We start from the raw sequence: 19,342 nt of genomic DNA, 5'->3' as shown, positions 1-19,342 counted from the left end.
CTGGCGAGTGAGCAATGGCAGAGTATGTCACAAGCCCAAAGCTTCCAAACCTGGGGCACCAAGCAGAATAGTTAGAAGTCCGCCTCCGCTCGTACCTAGTAGTCGCCTGATCTCCTATGCATCATCATCTCTGGAGTCAAGAGTGGCCTGTTTTGGTTAGAGCTCTCCTCATACTCGGTATCGGATGCAACGCTGATACGTCTCATCTGTCAAGGCCCTAATTTTAAGCGAAGAGCAACAGGATAGAGCGTGCTCGTTCTTTGTTCGAGTGAGCACCCACCTGATATCTCTAATGTCCCCAAAATGAGTTTTTGTACACCTCTGATCCAGTAGCCTCCTTCTTTGACACTGGCTCTTATATATAGGTACCTAGGTAGGTAGGTACAGTTAGCTGTGCCCTTCTCCTTGCGTCGCTGTCAATCATCACACTCACGTTGGCAATTGTATTCTCACGCTCACTAATCTGTATAAAATCCCCAATTCATCAACTAATTTTCTTCCACATCTTTTCTCTTCCACAAGACTGACTTTTTGTGTCTTGCTTTTTTTTCCTTTTTCCTGCCCAACAGCTGATAAGCTCCCCCTCCAAGCCCGCCAATCAGCGCCGTTCCAAAGCCAAAAGCTTAGCTTGAACCCCACCAAACGCTCATCCCCCGCAGTGACGTCCGCCGGCGAGCAGCTGACTGTCATCATCTGCACCTCATCCCTCTCAAGCCTCCCTCTCTTCCCTTTTCGCCCCCCCCCCCTCCCCTCCAAGCCTGTTTCTCTCAGTTTTATCGTCTCTCAAAATCTCTTCTCTCTACGATTCCGCGCATACTCCAATCCAATTGTCCTTTGACTGTTCAATTCAATCGTCCGCCGCACGCCGGCAATTTCTTCAACGGTCAAGCTCACCGGTTTCTCCGATCGCGCCATTTCACCGGGCGCGTTTTTCTCCCCCTCCCCTCCCTCGCCACCCCGCCCGGTCGGTCCCTCGCCCGGTTTTTTTTTTTCCTCAACCCTCCTCCGCCTCTCCCACTACGACGACACCGACGACCCCAAAGCATGGACACCGCCACCGCCGAGCCGCCCGAGTTTATCCTCGACGTCTTTGCCGACCCGCGCTCCGTCCGCGACGTCGTCCGCGCCATCCTGCACACAATCTTCTTCAACCGTTTCTTCCCCTCGGTCCACCCTTCGACCCGCGACGTCCTCGATCTCACCCTGCCCTATGTCGACGACGACGAGCTCGCCACCATGATTGAGCAGCGCGCCGCCGCCCTCGAGCGGCAACTCGACGCCGAGCGTCACTCGTCGTCGTCCTCCTCCTCCTCTTCGCCGCTGTCCGCCGCTAGCGCCTCGCCCCGCCACCACTACAACACCACCGCAGTCACCAGCAGCTCGGCCAGTGGCGCTCGCGGCCAGATCTCGGTCCGCTTCTTTGAAAAGAGGCGCAAAAAGGCCTGGCTCGCGCGCGGTGATGATGAAGTCTGCTGGGAGTGCTGGACGGTCAAGGTGACCGTCGCTGAGCCGAGGACGGAATCTGGTGAGCTCTTCTCCTCCGCAGTCGGCCAATGGACAATAACTAACCTCGGAAACAGAACGCGCAAAGGTCCGCCGAGCCATGGAGCAGACCCTCCTCACCACTGCCATGAAAATCGTCACCTTCGCCAACACACACAAGGATCACATTCCCCCCATCACTACCCAGGGCGGCAACCCATTTCCCTGCAAGATTAGCATCGAGCAAAAGGAGAGCACAGGCTGGGCGGCGCGCATGCGCATCTATTAACCCCGACTCTCCCTCGGCCGCACATGTCCATCACATCACATGGCCCTTTCTTTGTAATTAGATCTTCCTGCATACTTTGGCGTTTGGGAGCGCATATAGACCCTCGTTGCTAGATACCCTTTCAATATACATACACCACAATCAGTCGCAACAGTTCTCAACAACAGCGAATAAACTCCAGAGTAGAAATGGAAATTCAAACTTCATTCTTGGCCATTGGCCAGCTAATTTCAAACTCATCACAATCCTGTTCCCGTGCCGTTTCCCTGTCCGTGCCGTACAGTACTCAAAACAAGAGTCTTTTCCCAGAGCGCATCAAAGAATAGATAGATACCTTCCGAGAAGAAAAAGAGACAAAAGAAACATTATTAACCAAAATAGCATGCAGCCAACAAGCCAACAGTAAAGTAGAGCAACGCCAATGAACCAAGCGCCTCCTCAGATAACCTTCCATGGTAAAAGCAAATTCTCCTAACATATGTTCCTCTTTTCGATTCCAAATCATAGCTCGCCAATAGCAATAAAGCAAATAAAAAGCAAATAAAAAAGCAAAGAGTGGCTGCGAAGCCAATAAGTAGGTTGCCAGAATCACCTGGATCCTCTGCTCTATTTTGTACCAGCCGTCACTGCCAACAAGCAGCGGGTATCATTATTCATCAACATCATTCATTACACGACTCCACGAGGCTCACATCATTAAAACGCCGTCGAGTAGCTGCGTCCAAAAGCGGGCTTGGTAGGGCGCGTCGACTTGGACGGTTGAGAGCCCGCACCAATCTTTTGGAAGCCTTGCAGAATATCAAGGCCACTGAATTCTGTATTCTCATTGCCCGAAGCGAACTGGCTGGGATCCAGGACCAGCGACGGCCACGAGTCGTCGGCAGACATTTCCAGCATGGCAGTGGAGAATTTACTGGGCGACGCACGCGTGGGAGACTCGAGCAACATCTTGGAAGGAGAGCTCATCCCCTCAAAAACCTTGCTAGGGGTGTCGAGGAAATGCAGAGGCGAGTGCTCAGGAACGCGGAGCAGAGGAGCAGAAGTAATCGACTTTTTGATCGAGCCCGTCAGTTGTTCGATACCAGACGAAGAAAGCGATCGGTCCAGGCGGGCGCGCTTGGCAGACCGTTTAACTGGAGAGCCAGAATCCGCGGAGCCGATGACGGGAAAGCTATTTTCGTCTAGGCTAGCAATGTCTTGGAAAATGTCGAAATCGGCGACGTTATTGGGAAGGTCATCAAAGGCGTAAAGAGTTTCGTCGAGATTGAATGCCGGACTCCAGGGCAGAGCCTCTTCGGTCACGCCTATGACGCGGCGAAGAGGGGACTGGAGCATGTGGCGGACCTTGTCGCGATGAATCCTCAAATTGGTATTAGGAGAGGCCGAGGGCGGGGGGCGCGCGGGAGGCTTCATCTTGACCATGGGGGTAAGGGGCAGCAGAGCATGCCCCTCGCCAGCCTGTCTCAAGGGAGATGAAGAGACGGGGCCGTAGACGGACAGAGAACGAGACTTGGTCGGGCTAAAGGGGGACGAGTGGCGCAGGCGGGCAATCTCCTCCTCGGCACGGCCACGCTTAATACGTGGACGGTCAGCTTCTGAGGTTAGGAGCATAGCCTTTTGGTTGGGACGCATGGCAGAAGATTCGAGGGAAGAAATGTAGCCACTGTCATCCATCGAGGCAAACTTGCGCTTGTGGGAGCGAGTGATGGATGAGGCGGGCTGGCCTGTCATGGGAGGCGGGGTACCGGTTCGCTCGCCGTGTCGAGGCACAGGTGGCGACGAGTGCATGGTAGCAGGCAGTGGCGAGTACATGGCGTCGTGAGGTAGATCGTTGTCGTGGCGGTCGGCAACGTCTTCGGGAGCCGCCGAGTCAGAGACGGGAATCGTGGCGTCGGAGGAAACCTCGGCGGGCATCGACAAGGTGGCCTGCGAGGTAGGCAGTGGTGGCAGAGCAGACTGGCGACGAACGCCCTGGGGTGGCAGAGTGGGCTCGTGGAAACTCAGATTCGGGGTGGTGTGCATAGAAGGCTCCAGACGTGTCGACATGACGGGAAGATTTTCTGCAGAGGGTGCCGACTTTCGGGGAGGCTTCTCCTTGAGGAATTGGTGTTCGGTTCCTGGCTCAATGCCCCAGTAGTTGCCCTTGCCGGGGTCGTCCTTGGGTCGTTCAATCTTGATAAAGTTCTTGTGCAGGCTCAGGTTATGGCGGATGCTGTTTTGCCAGCCAGCGTCGTTGGGGTTGTAAAACGAGTAGTTGTCGCTGATCCACTTGTAAATCTGAGCGAGGGTGAGACGACGCATGGGTGATCGGAGAATGGCCATGCCGATGAGCTGGGCGTAGCTATGGGGAGGCTTAGTGCCGTCGTCGGAGAGGGGAGGAAAGGAGTCGTGAGGCGGTAAGGCGTTGTCGTCCATCTTTGGCTTCTTGACGCGGGCGTCTCGGATCGGGGCGGCATCCATCAGGCCACGCTTGCCGTTGGCGTTGGGTCTTTGCTGGTGGTAGTAATTCTCCATGGAAATGGTAATTGGGGGAGGGGCGGGATAGATGTGAGGATGGACATTCTCCTTGCCAAAGTTAAGGTCAAAGGTAGGTTTTTGGGGGCCTGTCTTAAACTTGGAGAGCTGGGGTCGCTTTTGAAGGTTGTCGGTGGTGTGGCGTTTTGCCATTGGAGGGGCCATGGAGACCATGTTGAGTCTGGCGCCTTGGGAGGACTTGAGAGGAGAGCGAGGGGATGACGATTTCGTCTTGTAGGGCGAGTAGCCGGACAAGGCCGTGGAAGGCGGGTCGAGAATGACGTTGGAGCTGGAAGCACTGAGGGGCCGGCGTGGCGGACGGGTGACGGATGGCATGGGAGCGTGGCTGGTCATGGGACGTGCGATCTCGAACATGTCGTCGTGGAAGATTTGAAGATTTTCGTCCTGGCCGGAATAACGCGTCGACTTGGCCATGGCGGCCAGGTCAATGGGGTGAGGTATCTAAGCGTGTAGCGCGGAAGCAAACGCGGCGTGTTTGAGCTAGAGTAGTGGGTTGTAACGTTAGCGGTCAAACGCGGTTGCGGGCATTCACGGTAGTCGGAGACGGGCGATGATGACGCCAGCTCGGCAGCAAGCCAGAACAAAGGAAAAAAAAAAAAAGAAGAAGAGGACATGGCAAGGCGTGCTTACCCAAGGGTGATATTGTATAGCTGTGGGGCGCGTGTAAAAGAAATCTGGGCGCGGTCTTGTCGGGGAGGAGAGCCGACGTGTAGATGAAGGCGTGCCTGTTGCACGTCGGCAGCGCTGGGTGTGGGATGTACGTGTCAGGGGCGTCGGGCGGCGTCGGGGTGGGAGTTGTGCAAGCTGTGCGATGTGTGTTGGTCGTCGATGAGGGCGGAAAAAAAGGTGGTGATTGAGCAAAGTCGAGATTGAAAGCGGCAGAAACGGTGGCGAGGGAAAAAGGGAAGAAATGAGGGAGCAATGGTGAGGAAGAAGTGAAGGATGTAGGAGGGGAGAGGGGGCCGGGTGTAGGTGGAAGAGAAGGGAGGATGGGGGAGGTAGATGATGGGTGGAGCGAGTTGCAGCGGCTTGCAGGAGGAGAGCTGGGCAGGAATAGATTGATCTGGCAGGCCTACCAGTGCACTTTTAAGCAAGGTTACAGCGGTCGAGCGCACTGGAGCCCAGGGCCATGTCGGCGGCCAGCGGCCAACCAAGCAAGGCAGGCAAGCAGGCTTTTGGAGCAGTGGAGCTTTTGCAGCTTGGCTCCAGACTCCAGTGAGGTGCGGGTGGAGAGGGACTGGAAGAAGGGCGAGTAGGCAGTGGGCCAAGTAGGTAGCTGCAGCTATAACGGATATACAAGGCACTTGTTGAAAGGCATTCAATGCACGGGTGAGGAGCAGGAGGAGCAAGAGGCGCAAGAGGCGCAAGAACGAGGTGCTGTGCATTCGAGGCCAGTGGTGTGTGGTGTGTGGCGTGTCATTCCGACAAGCCCGTCTTGGTGCTGCAGGCTGCAGTGGTATGTAGGCCGGTCCCTGGGTCAGAATGGTCAAAATCGCTCCAATAGACCTCTGATACCTCTGATGCAGTTGCAGGTTGCAGGGCTGTGAGCCTGCAAACCATCCACCATCCCACTCCGAGACCCCCCCCATTGACGCCCATCAGCTGGTCTAGCAGGGGCTGAGCTCGCTGCCCTGGCCTGGCCGGCCCTGACCCCAGCCTGCGACCACTCCAACAACCTCAACCGCGTTCACGGCCGGCCGAAGCGGGGTTCTCGGAATGCACAGGATTTCATACGCGCCCATCACTTGCCACGTTCCTTCGTGTTTTACGTCCAAGCCCTTTACTTATCTCTCTACAATCCCCCAGCACTCACAAACATGATGCGCGTTGGGCATAGCGCAGGGACTTACTCTCTCTCACTGACTGACGGACAGACAACTGATATCTAGGTACCTATGTATGTACCTACATCCCGTCCAAAGGTCAAGAAGAAAAAGCAAAGAAAAAAAGTAGGTACACCATGTGGAGCTCCAGTTATGGATTCACGATCTCGATATGAAGCCACTTTAAAAACTGAATGATAAACCTGGTTTCGGATTCGGTGGGTGGCAGCCAATGATGGGAGACTTGCACGAGCCGAGCTGGCACATCCCCATAGACAGTTAGTCCAAGTAAGAAGCTACTAGTCTAACTTAACTAATAGTTAGCTTCCAGTGCGACACGCAGCTATCCCCCTTCGACCTCGTACAAGGCCCCCGACGGGAGAACGGATTTTGTGTCATTTTTCTTCCAATGGTTCCTGTGTGGTTCCTCGGCTATGTCGAGTTGTACATGTATCACAATCTCCTTTGTACTGCCGTGCGCTCGTCTTTTTTTAGCTGCTTCCCCGGCGGCACTCTTGTTTCAACGTCGCCTCCTGATCGATGACAGGACCACCGACAAGGAAGATGAAGAAAAAAAAGGTTAAAAAACGTCGACATCACAAGACCGACTCAATTACCCGAAGAAGAGGGGGCATCTACGTGCACCTTTCTGCCGAGGGTGGAGGGGCACACTGCCACACTTCCATCTCACACAACGTATCAACGTATACATAAACTACATTGACACACACTCGCTGGCTCGAGGGAACAAACGGGCAGAAACATGTGCTAGGACGAGCAAAGACGAGTGGATTCTGGGAAGGGATAGATAGTTAGATGGATGATGCCTTGGCCTCCAAAAAGGATGAAACTCTGCAGACCCCATCGTGGCGCGGGAATTGATTCGATGCCGAGCGCTGGTTCAGCTGCCCATTGACACACCATCTTGAGAGAAAAAAAAAAGCTTGTCCGTTTTGGAGACGCGTCTAGGAAGACGCGTCGGTTTGTTTTGATTTACGCGAAAAGGTGACCAATCAGAAGCTGTGGAGAGCCGCCCACAAGTTGGCACGGAAAATGTTACAGTGGTTGGCTGGCGGTTTTGTAGCGCGTTACAGCGCACACTTGGCTGCTGACCGTGAGCCGTTATCAACTCGAGATGCTCTACCTGTTATCCGCACATGGACATATTCTGCCACCATGACTTGATCACGACAGAATCCAAACCGCGCAAGCCACTCATCCAACTCTCCATCCAATGACCAACAAATTCCCTCGCCTACGCCGCCCAAGCCACAAAACTAGCTCGGCTCCTGCAGCACGACATTTTGAGCGCCCAACGTTAGTTCGTTAGAGTTATGTACGTGTACCTATCTTTTACACGCATGTCCAGTATGATGTGCAGAACCCATGCCGTCATGATTCTCGCTAGTCGACTTCAAGTGTACAAGTAACTAATACAAATTGTTGGGTCCCGGGATGGCACCCTCTCCTCTTTTCTTTTCTTTTTGTCAGAAAGCAAAGTCTTCTCCGCACGCCGGCATTCCATCCTCGCCGTCCCGGCCTGCTGGAATGGAACAGCGGGCTCCTCTTCAAGGGGGAGGAGACAAGGCGTCACACCCCCAGCGGCCGGCCGCCATCGGACCCGATCGAGTCTGGAACTTGAGCCAACCTTTTGACTCAAGAAGGAAAAAATAGCCAAAAAAAAGGAATTACTAGACAATTCAATGTTTCACCGTCTAAATCAGTAAAATCCCATCAGATCAGTAACTGGCGTTGGTTGGCTTCTGCCCTCACAGGCTCACACCCCCCCCCCCCCCCCGGGAGCAAAGCGCGTATCCTGTCAACCTGTCAATGCGCTTCGTGTTTCGTAAAACAGCCCGGTCCTACTATATTCGAATTTTAAGCTATCAGCATGCATGCATAAGAACGCCGCTGTTCCAATTGGGCGGCAAGGCGGTTCGAGCTTTTCAGCTTCGAGTTTCAAAAAGCCAAGAGCTTGCATAAACTGCTCCAATCTCGGAGCTTTTTTTTTTTTTTAAGCTTGTCGGTAATACTTTGTTATAGCTAGCTCTCATAGCTTTCCCCGGCCTGGCCAGTGCTTGCTGCTCGAGTCAGCTAAAAAGGAATTCCATACAATTTGACCAGGTATTTTACGGTGTTTCTTCCAGGATATTTGATATTTCCATTCTGGAAACTACCAATGCCAAGAAGCAAAGAGGGGGTCATGGCCCAATCCCCCCGTACATCAATATCTAATATCTAGGCACCGAGATCCCAAACTGAAACCGTGAACTTGCCTGCCCTTGATCCCGGTCAGACGCCGCTGCGCCCACGGAGCCGCCGGTGACACCGCTCCCCTCTCCGCCGTAATTTTGCACCGCCCTGCCGCGGTACCATGATAACGAAGAGCAAACAGAATAAGACGACCTCCCGCCCTTGCCCTCGCAAACCCATCATGTCGAAATTGAAACATCGACTTGTTTAATCAAACTCCGAACCCATCTTGCGTATGACCTAGGAGTCACGCTGTGCTAGGTTCCCGCATGGCCCTTTGTCCCCCTCGGCAAGGCGTTCAGGTTCACCAGCGATCTGTGCAACTCTCTTTTTCCCACCCAGAAAAAGCAACCTGCTTTTGTTCCAACGAACACGTTGTTATGTCGCCTCGTCTTGGTCTGGTCTGGTCAGCCCAGGTTCACGGGTGGTCGCAGTAAATACCGGCCAGCCCAGCAGAGGCCAACCAATGAGCTAGGCCCCGTCACTTCCAGATCCAAGCCCATGTTCAGACGCAATTCCAGGTCACAAGGGGCGTCATCCATCATCACCGTGCATTTTTTTGCCAACGCATCAAGGAGGGTCTATTAAAATGACACTTGCTGCCCAACTCTCCTATTTTTTTAACCCTCTCTATTAGCTTATATGGCTCCAGAAGCGCTCTGGCCAAACCATGCATACGCCCCCCCTGCTGCTCTTCATCTCCTATCTTTCTTGTATTACCTTATTAAAGCCGGAAGTCTTTTTTTGATTCAACAGAAGCAAGCAAACAAGAATGTAAAAAAGAACAGCTTTTGTTCACATTCATTTCAACTTGGACGCACAGGTAGGCTTTGCTCCCTTGACGCCACTTCCGCCCTTGCAGTTCTGCATCTTCATTGTACCTTGACGCCACCACTGTCATCTGCTTTTTTGTTCTGGTCTCCTATTCTCCCTACAGAGATGTGAAGCCGACCACAAGCGTGGAATAGCGGCTCTGTCATCCCTGCGTATATCGGGCCGTCTTGTAGTTGCCGTCACCAAGGAAACCTTGCATTAGCCAGCGAGGGAACGTCCAAGAGGCTCCCTCCCAATTCGCCTCTAAACAATCCCATTGTGAATCGTTTTAAGCTCGTATTTGTTGACAATCCATACAAATTAGATACCCGAAGAAATCGTCAATTAAAAATGAGATTCCACTAGTTATAGATGCAAATCTTTCTTCAATCCTTCTTCCCCACGCTCTTCGCGGGAGACCTTCCCCGTCAACAAGTACACTAATACTAAGTAAACGAACACGAATAAAAAAAAAATAAGAATAGTCCACTAGTCCTTCCATCTTACCACTCCGCGCACCTAAAGAACCTTCCCGACTGTTGATCCAGAGCTCTCCTTGGTCTGTGTCTTCTTCAACTTCAAGCCGCCCTGGATCTGGCCCAGGAACCCCGACGGGGGGGCACCAACTGATGACGCCGCGGGCGGTGCACCGCTGGGAGGCGGTGGAGGCGGTGGTGCGCCGCCAGCCGGAGGAGGAGGCGGAGGAGGAGCTGCCATGCCAGGCATGGGAGGAGGCGGAGGCGGTGCGCCAGTGGGTGCCCCCAAGTCGCTGCTGCCAGGCATAGGAGGAGGAGGCGGAGGCGGACCAGAAGGTGCATCCGAGGAAGTCATGGGAGGGGGAGGGGGAGGGGGCGACGCGATGGGAGCCTCTCTGGCCGGCGCTGGGCTGGCCGGCTTAGAGTCCCTGCCGGCCGCAGAAAGCGGCCGCGGTGGTGCCATGGTGCCAAACAGGATCGACGCCAGCTGGGCCGCGTTGCCACCGCCTGGGCGCTCGTCCTCCGAGTCGTCCTCGTCCTCGTCCCTGTCCGAGCCCCAGTCGTCCGAGTCGTCGGCTCTCTTGCGCGAGATGGGAGCCTGCGAAGGAGGTGGAACGGCAGCAGCACCACCGCCCTGCTGGGTCATGCGGTGAAAGGGGTTCGTCGAAGCATCGGCCTGTGGTGTGGCAGCTTTGGGCACGGGAGGGGCGACGGCGACGGCGGCCGCAGGAGCGGCCTCGGGCGACGTGGTCGCAGGAGACGTGGCCTCGGACGGGTGCGACATCATCTTCTTGTATGGGTTCTTGCTCTCCCTCTCGGCGGGGGGCGACGTCACTATCGTCGGCGGCGGTGAGGTGACCGGCACAGGAGGTGGGGGTGGTGCAGATTTGGGCTCCTCGTCCAGGCTGCGCGTGGAAGACTCCAAGGGCGTAATTTGCTCCGGGCCATCCTCATCGTCTGACGAAGAGTCACCGTCCATGGCCTCCAACTGGCGCTGCAGCTCCAGCTCCTTCTGCTTTGCAGCTTCCGCCTCTGCTCGTCGGGCAGCCAGCTTAGTCTCCTTCTCTTTGGCCTCGGCCAGAGCAGCCTTCTTCCTCTTCTTCTCCTCTTCCTTGCGTAGCTTGCCCTGCTTCACCTGCTCCTCCAAGGCCTTGAGGCGTGCCGAGGTGGCCTGCTGCTCCTTGGCATAGTCATCTTCTTCCTCCTTCACCGTGTTTCTAAATTCCTTGTTAGTGTTGCACTTCAAGCTGTTTGATGGTCGTACATACTGCATGTCTCTAGCTTCCTGCTGCTGCTGTTGATGTTGTTCGACAAGCTTCTCTTCCGCTGCCTGGGTCTCAACAACATCGGCCTTGGGTGCCTTTCGAGGAGGAGGGGGCGCGGGCTTAGGCGTCTCTGCAGCAGTTGGAGGGGGCACGCCTTGCTCGTCTGCCAACCGAGCACGACGTTCGGACTCTCGGCGCGAATCCTCCTCTTCGGCTTGCTTGAGCTTGGCTGCTCGCTCCGCCTTTTCGCGTTCAATGCGCTGTGCCGCGCTCTCGCCCGGCTTGGAAGGAGCTTTGATACCAAGAGCAGCAAGACGCTCAGCCATGCGCTGCTCCGCCTGCTGCCGAATGAAGGCGGAACGCTCCTCAGGTGTTTTGTAAGCAGCGTAGGAACCACCAGCAGCGGGGGGTGTAGAGGTTCGTGAAGCTGATGCCGGGGATTCAACTCGAGTAGGGGCGGGAGCAGCACGCTCCTGACGTGGCTGCTCAGCCGCCGTGGTTCGAGTGGTGCGCTTGTCCTGGGACCGAACGCGGGAAGAACGGCTCTCGCGCTGGAGATCGAAGATAAAATCGCGAACTTCATCCTCGACGCCCAGTGCATCCTCCCACCGGCGCTTCTCGTGCTCGTTACTCTTGTCGCGGGCACCGTCTTTGAGGTTATCTTCAATGCCGCGGGCAAATTCGCCAACGCTTTCTTCGACATCACGGACCATTCTCTCGTTGCTTTCCTTCTCATTCTTCACCTTGATGTTCTCTTCCTCTAGCCGCTTGGAGGCAGAGTCATCAGTGAGCGGGACGTCAACTTTCTTGCCAGTCAGGGCAGCTGTACGCTGCTGCATCATGGCCTTGGCTCGTGCCTTCAGTCTATCGGATTCGGTGACAATGCCACCGGGGCCAGTTCCAACAATGCTCGAAGCACTACCAGGGTTCGCTTTGGCGTCCTTGAGACGGAAAAGTTCAAGTCTGGCATCCATGATGGCCTTTTCAGTCCTGCGAACCTGCGAAGCCAGGTCAGGCACTTTGTCAAGAAGGTTCTGGAGTTGACGCTTCAGAGCGCGTTTCTCAGCATCAGAGTCGCCGCCCGCCAAAGACGCATTGGGATGAGCATCAATGTCTCCCTGGATACGACGGATACGGCGGTACAACTCCTCCGATTCGCGGCGATCGCGTCTGTCAAGAATATCGTCCTCTTCCATGTTCTTCTCATCTTGGAAGTCCATGGCATCGAGAAGGACCTCCTTCTCCTTGATCTTCTTTCGGAGCTGTTCCAGACTCAGCTCATCGTTGGAGCCAACAGACGAGGGCGATTCAGAGCGCTCCCCAGCGTTGTTGCCAACCCTACGGCGAGCACTAGACTTGTAACCAAAGCTCTCATCGTCATTTCGGAATACGGTGGCATCTTTGCGGCCAGCAGTAGTGGGAGAGTTGTTTCCACGCAGCGAGCGGTTCTTCATGTAGCTAACGCCAGTCTTTTGCGGCAGCAAAGCAGCGCCAGAGTCCTTGCGGAAGTTGGACTCCTGATGCAGCATATTCTTGAGCGTGCCAATCGATCGGCTAAAGTTGCGCGTAGAGGGCGGAACGAGCTCGGGAGGCAGGTTACTGGGAATGGGGTAGCCGTTCAGCTTTCTGTAAATCAAATGCATGGCGACAGCGAATTCGTCCAGATCCAGACGACCCTTGTTGCCATGGTCGGCCAGCGTCCAGACACGCTCCAGATCGGGCTTCTCGAGACCGCTTTGGCCAAAAATCTCAATAGCCTGACTGCCCAGAATGTGCCCTTTGCCAAAACCGTCCCATGCTCGGAAAAGAGTATCGTATCGTGTCTTCTCTTCCTTGGTAATAGCCCACGGGATGACGGCATTGCCCTGAAGCCCTTGAGTGGTAAATGTACCACCCTCGCGGCCCTGCTGAGGCATCATTTGCGCCTGCAAAGCATCAATATTAGGTAACCCAGACAATGGAGCGTTAACAAGACCCCACTGGCCTGGTGCACCGGTTGGCTGCGCATTCAAAGGCATAGACATGCCGCTTTGGTTGTAGCCCGTAGGCATAGGCGGCATTGGTGGCCTGGGGCCGGCATAACCTGTCGGTTGGGGGTTCTGCACACCAGGGAAGCCAGTCGCGTGTGGTTGCATGCTTTGGATGTTGCCAAAGCCAGTCTGCTGAGTCGGGAAGCCTGTCATTTGCGACTGCAGAATCTGAGAGTTGGACGCCTGAGGCTGGGATTGCTGGGCGGCGGTCTGGCTGTTGGACTGGAAATCCGGCTTATTGGTCGCAGCGAGAGAAGAGCCCCCAGACTCGTCAACAACGCTGAAACCAATAATGTCGACCATGCTCGAGACTTCGTTTCTGACATTTTCGGGCAGCATCTGGGGCAGTGTCTTACCAGAGAGTCTCAGATTGCAGAGGTACATGGCCAGAGCAAACTCGGGAAAGTACAGCTCCCCAGCCCTCGTGGTATCCGACAGCGTCCATATATGAGAGAGCGAGTCACCGTCGAGCTTCGAGCGAAGAAGCAGATCGCGTGCGCGCTCGCCAGACATGGTGCTGGAGCCCTCACCCACAGCCGATTTGAAAAGAGTTTCAAACTGTCCCTGGTCCTTGGCGGTGATAAACGACAGTCGTATGTTGGGAATTTTGTTCGTCTTGACCGGCCGAGTATCCTGCGGATGGGAGGATCCACCCCCCATGTTGAACGAAGCAGCCATCTGGCTGAATCCAGTAGCCTGGGGTTTCACAGAAGCGGGCGGCGGCTGCGTAGGTCCAGCAGTCTGCTGCGGTGATGCGGAGAAGCCCGTGGCGTGCGCAGGCTGGAAGTTCTGCTGCGGCGGCTGCGCTTGCTGTTGCAGAAACTGCGACTGGTATTGGCTCGGTATCGAAGGCAGCGGCGGCGGTGCGGCGCCCGTGTTGAAGCCTTGCGAGGGGTAGCCCGTGTACTGCTGCTGGAGCGGCTGTGACTGCGACTGCTGCGGCATACCGGTCGGCTGGGTCTGCATGGGGTATCCGGTGAACTGCTGCTGCTGCGGCTGGCCATAGCCAGTCGGCTGGGATGCAAAAGGGCTGGGCTGCTGCTGTTGCTGCTGGCCCAAGTTGTTGAAGCCCCCTCCATATTGCTGGCCGGTGCCAGGCTGCTGCTGCTGCTGTCCGAAATTGGAATACATTGCGAATGCGTTTATTGATTACCACGGTCGCTGATCGTTTCCGAGAGGCATAAGCGGGCCGGGGCCGTCAGGATCTTGTCGCAGAGCTTAGGCACGGATGGTGGTTGGTTTCGGCGGCTCGGATGGGTTGGGGGGTAGATGGAGCCCAGGGGGGGAACGTCGGCTTTCACGGCTGGCGCTGCGTCGACAAAAGCGAAATTGAAAATAGATCAGTTGGAGATGGATGAAGGGGGTGGGCTCTGTGTCGCTGCGAGGCATGAAAAGGCAGGCCTGCGGGGAGCGAGAGCAAATCGACAGCCAAGGTGGAAAAGACAGTGTGGTGTAGCGAGGTAGATGACGAAGGCTACCGAGACGCAGTGGCTTAGCTGTGTGGCGTTGCTGATGTTGCTGACACACCTGAGCCACCTGAGCCGCAGCCTGGAGAAGCATCAAAAGGTACGTACCATGCATCGCGCCTCACATCAGCCTTGGTTTTTGCTCGGGTAAAGTCTATTACATGCACATTTCGGTTGCCCGTAGTTAATAGAATACAAATCTCTTCTTGGGTATTACTCATTCGCCATTAAAGCACTACTAGGGTATCGGCTTTCTCTCACAACAAAAGCAAGCAGGCTGTGAAAAAAGAAAAAAGAAAGAGTCCTCCTATGGGATAAAAATGTTCCAAGAATCCAAAGACTCCCTTCGCCAAACACCTTGTACAGAAACTAAGGATAACATCATTGTACAGAGCCTTCTCGGTCCAACTCCCGTTGCAGAATGGCTTACAGCGAGCCATTTTCTGCTTCATTCGCCTGGTCCTCTTCCTCGATCCGGTCTGTCGGGTCTCCTTGAAATCGTCGGTAGCGCTTCATCTGGAGCCCGACATCCGCATCTTGACCATCGCCACAAGCACAACTTAGTTCAGGACTGTCCCCATAAACAGTCCACTGCTCCTGGGCGCTTCGCAGCTTTGGCTCAGCCTCGACTCCGTAGTCAACGTCGAGTGGTGTTGCAGCACCAGACTCGCTGCTGCCGGCTTCGCTATTGGGGCTCACAGCGATATCGCTATTGGGGCTGGCAGCGACTTCGCTCGAATCAACTGAGTCGGGCCGTCCAGCCGTAGATCTGCTAGAGTTGGTGCGAGCATGCAGACTCATGCGCTGCGATGCGTCGGCGCTGCGTCTTGAGACTCTCTTGAGCCCTTCGTAGTCCTCTACAGCAAGACCACCAAAGGCCGTTGCAAACACACTGTCACCCTCAACAGAGGCCTGGCTTGTTAATGCGGTATCCGACGTTACCACGTCGACATGGTTTCGCAGGTTCTCGTCCGTGATGCTCTGCAAGCAAGTAATAGCATGCTCCCATTCACCCTTGAGCTCCTGAATCAGGGCTGCGTCCTGTGGGGGCTGGCTGCTCCTCTCAGGCCTAAATCGTGACATGACAGACGGCCGTTTGACAGCGACTGGGGTTGTCGCATCGCGAATAGACTTGTTCATCGAACGAGCAAGTTCCTGACTTGTAAACGCAGAAAAGTTACGTATCGACGGGTTGCCCTCGAGGTTCTTGATGAGGAACCGCAGGTTGGACAATGACAAGTCGTTTAATGAGCAATCGACAGTTTGCAGGGCTTTGTTCACGGCGAGAGCTCCTGCAAAATCACCCATGTTGATGTTGAGCATTTGACTGCGGACCCGAAGGTGCTCAATCCGCGTGTTGTGGCGGATTCCACCGAGCGCTCGTGAAAATCCTCTCCCTAGCCTGCCCTCATCGAGTTTGGAATCGAAACCAGACATGTCCAAGTAGCGAACCGACGTGTTCTTTGATAAGAAGTCGAAAACAGCTTGACAGGCAGTTTCGCTCGCGGCATCTGGGGTTGAAGTGCCAGCCAAGCTCAGACATTGGATGGAGGTGTTTAGTGCCAGCGCCCGAAGCAGCTTGACATAACTTTCCTCGCGGGCGAAATCTATCATTTGTAGAAACAGACACCACGGACCTAGCCCGGCACCAATGGCATCGCACAAATCCGCGATGCCGTCATCTAGGCGATTCGAGTCCAGGTAAACTTCCATCTCGCGGCTCGGCCCCATGCTGCGAAAAAGCCGAGCGACTTGAGATCCGTTGAGCCCGCAGGAATTGAGATACAGTTTCCGAAGAGATTGCGAGCCACTGGCAGACAGATAGTTGGCGAGACTTTCAATGGTGGCATCATTAATGATAATACCAGATAAGTCTAGTTCCTGAAGCTGCCAAGTGGCTAGAGCGTCATCGTCGAAGAGTGAAAGTTCCGTCGCCAGTCGCACATTCCGAGCGATGCAGAGCTTAGTTATGCCTTTGAGGTGGCTGAGAGCATTGCAGATAATTTCAAAGCGAACAACTGCCGGGTTGTTGGACAAGTCTAGTATCTCCAAAGTCTCTGCCTGGCGGTCCAGTGCCGTCCAAATGTCGGATAAGCCAAATTCGCAAAGGCCGCACTCGGCAAGCTCAAGTCGTCGAATGCGGACATGATGGAGGTTCAGGGTGTCGCGTAATTCCTCAGCATCTTCAGTAGAAATCAGATTGTGGGAGAGAACAATGCTATGACAGTGGGACAGCTGTCGTTTGAGCAGTTCCGTGATCGGACGGACCAACCCGGCCGTCATAGCTTCAACCTTCTTGACATTGGCAGGTCTGCGGCGGCGACCCTTCTTGGGATCGAATAAGCCGAGAACATTACATAAATTGATGGATCGAAAAGAATCCGAGGCAAAAAGCAGCGAGTGGATTTCTTGTGCGAGAACAGATGACTGCGACATGATGACCAAGAGATCGTCGGGCACGCGGACACGGTTAGCCGACGCATAAACGATGAAGTTTCCAGATTGTGAAGGATCCTGGTAAACAGCCAACGGTGTAAGGTCGACATTTGCGAAAGAGACTGCCTTGAAGAAGCCATTGTATCGCAGAGCCCTGAAGACAGCTAGAAGTTGAAGGGGAGAATAGCTGTCATGGGACGGCAGAAGGCAAAAACAAGGCTGTGATGGTGTGTTCCAGTCGATACGCCAGTTTGGTATGGAAACATTAAAGGCTGCACAGTAAGCGGGCAAGCTGATATCAAACCCACCCAAGTCATTGCCAGATGTGAGTTGTAAAGGAGGAGAGAGACCACGAATGTCAAAGATGGCTTGTTGAAGATGTTGGGGCCAGGTGGGCTTCAAGATTCTGTCCATTTTTATCATGCTCTCGATGATGCGACGGTAGTGAAGACTGGCTAGTGCGAGACGGGTTTCGTTTCCAAAAGGAACTCGAAAGCACATGACAAAGGTTTGCTCAGGAGTTAAAACGGAGGCCTGGAATTTACTGAGCGTAACCGTGCCGAAAGATTGTACCTTTGCCACGAGGTCACAAGAAGGTGTAGCGTGATCGGATTTGAGGATCTCGATAAGATAACACAGAAGAGGGCCAATGACGAGATAACTAGAAGGGCCGCCGTCGGTGGAATAGATGGTGTCATCGCCCGCGGCTTTGGACGAGGAAGTGACACGGCTCACGACAGGAAAAATGATTATCTTGGATTCATCCCCGACTGTCTCTTTGTCGCGGACAGTCTGGTGAATCTTCTCTCGAACATTCTCCAGGATGATATCCGGCTGAGGGCTCTGGCGCATCTTCTGTCTGCAGGCGCGATGCAAGAAGGTGAGCCACTCGTCCCTCTCTCTAGCCGTGCTGAAAGACAGCTGCGTACGCAGGTAGGCTAGTCTGGGGGCAGGCGATGACCAGTACACGTCAACAGCATGCTCGGTGTTGGTTTCAGTGAAGATGGTCACGACCGCGGTAAGAGGAATCTCGAGGCGATGTTCGGCAGCAGTGCTGGCCTTGCCAGAGAGGGAAGCAGAAGAGGCCGATCTACCAATAAATGGCTCTTCCTGAGCGGCAAGCTGTGGATATGTGAGACGGGCAGCCTCGAAGCTTGCAAACCTGGAAAGGCACTGGTCGGTGAGGACAATGTAGCCGGAGCGGGCTTTGCGACTAGATGAATCCTGTTTCAACCAGCCGCGCTTGATAATTGGCATAGAGGAGTGAGATGAGTCTAGAGGAGGGCTCGGGCAAGGATCAGCCGGCGGATTGGCGGTAGAATCGCGGGAGACTCGACGGTGGAATCGTTCGATCATGGAGCCAGAACCTGAGGTTGTCTTTTGCAGGCGGCGTTGTGAATTGGAGCTTCGCGAGGGCAAGGCAGGCATGGAATCGATGGACGAGTTGCTGAGGGAGCGCAGGGCTTTTGTAAGCACACGAGGTTTCTTGCCAGGCGCATTGTCCAAGTCTTGAGGGGACAAGGAGGGCGAAGGAGGCTTATCGGAATTGCTGGGGATGGAGCCTCGGCGCCTCCAGCGGTCGAGACTCATGATTGTGATGGGAGCCAATTGGCTGTGGGTTGAATGTCGTAAGACGAGGCGAAGAGAAGGATATCGGGTGCCGCAAGTGTGTCCAGCCCGTATTAAGCGGTCATGCCGGCGCGGCAGGCGGGCGAGAACGTGTGAGGTTCAGGTAGAACAGCGAGGTCAAGTCAGGCGAGACAGTTTTCCGCCTCGATCAATTGTATATTAAGATGATGATATTGTGTACCAGATGGTGCGGGATTTTGCGATGGCGCCGACAGGTGCGTTTGTCTCGGGCGAGTGCAATGTCGTGGGACTGAGCAGTGAGAAGTCGGGTTGCGCCTGGGCAGGCAATTTCGAAGCGGCAAAGCTGGCAGGCACGTCGAAGAATTGTCCAAGCTGGCCAACGAACGCAGAAGCGAGTAAGAGAGGAGCAAGTCAGGCAAGCAGCAGTGCACGGGGACTGGCGAAAGCAGAAGATGAAGCAGAGGATGGAGCAGTGAGAATGCAGACAAGCAGAATAGCAGGATAGCAGGATAGCAGATGGAATAGCTAGCGAGCGGCGAGCTAGAGAAAAAAGGGTCACCAAATGGGCAAATAAAAAAGAGCAAGACAAAACAGATGGCAAAGTTTGGGGGCTAGTAGTTATGGCAGCAAGCAAGGTTTGGGGAGGAGGGAACTCGAGGACGAGGCTTGGAGGCCAATTGGCAGTTGATGCCAAATCGACAAGCTAGCGAGCTCTGGAGACTGGAGCTTGGTGGGCTGCAACTGGGTGCGGCAGTGCGGCCTGAGCGAGGCTATTCTGTGCCGGGCCAAGACTGGCCGAAGTTGAAAGAAGCGACTAGTTAGTGCAGGGCGGCGTGTGAAGCTAGGAGGAGTGTGGGAGGGAGCGAGCAAGATGATGGCGAGAA

At 54.8% G+C, this 19,342-nt stretch overlaps 4 protein-coding genes across 4 annotated transcripts; 1 reads left to right on the top strand and 3 right to left on the bottom strand.

The window, feature by feature from the left end:
- Positions 1 to 14: 14 nt before the first annotated feature.
- On the top strand, positions 15 to 1,771 carry CCM_02647 (DUF1649 domain protein; the record flags this gene model as incomplete). Its single annotated transcript, XM_006667799.1, has 3 exons — positions 15 to 70; positions 660 to 1,525; positions 1,581 to 1,771. 3 exons carry the CDS (start codon positions 15 to 17, stop codon positions 1,769 to 1,771), a joined length of 1,113 nt encoding a protein of 370 aa, XP_006667862.1.
- A 696-nt stretch (positions 1,772 to 2,467) lies between these two features.
- Positions 2,468 to 5,437, bottom strand: CCM_02646 (forkhead box protein L2; the record flags this gene model as incomplete). Its single annotated transcript, XM_006667798.1, has 3 exons — positions 2,468 to 4,747; positions 4,937 to 4,980; positions 5,407 to 5,437. 3 exons carry the CDS (start codon positions 5,435 to 5,437, stop codon positions 2,468 to 2,470), a joined length of 2,355 nt encoding a protein of 784 aa, XP_006667861.1.
- A 4,277-nt stretch (positions 5,438 to 9,714) lies between these two features.
- On the bottom strand, positions 9,715 to 14,097 carry CCM_02645 (polyA nuclease; the record flags this gene model as incomplete). The annotated part of the gene is made up of 1 exon (XM_006667797.1): positions 9,715 to 14,097. One exon carries the CDS (start codon positions 14,095 to 14,097, stop codon positions 9,715 to 9,717), a length of 4,383 nt encoding a protein of 1,460 aa, XP_006667860.1.
- A 761-nt stretch (positions 14,098 to 14,858) lies between these two features.
- On the bottom strand, positions 14,859 to 18,458 carry CCM_02644 (leucine rich repeat protein; the record flags this gene model as incomplete). Its single annotated transcript, XM_006667796.1, has 1 exon — positions 14,859 to 18,458. The coding sequence occupies one exon, from the start codon at positions 18,456 to 18,458 to the stop codon at positions 14,859 to 14,861; it is 3,600 nt and encodes a 1,199-aa protein (XP_006667859.1).
- Positions 18,459 to 19,342: the final 884 nt, after the last annotated feature.

This window comes from Cordyceps militaris (genome assembly GCF_000225605.1).
Source record: "Cordyceps militaris CM01 unplaced genomic scaffold CCM_S00002, whole genome shotgun sequence".
In the NCBI taxonomy this organism is placed as follows: Eukaryota; Fungi; Ascomycota; class Sordariomycetes; order Hypocreales; family Cordycipitaceae; genus Cordyceps; species Cordyceps militaris.
Note: the sequence above shows the minus strand (reverse complement) of the source record. Positions and strands in the feature narration are given on the sequence as shown.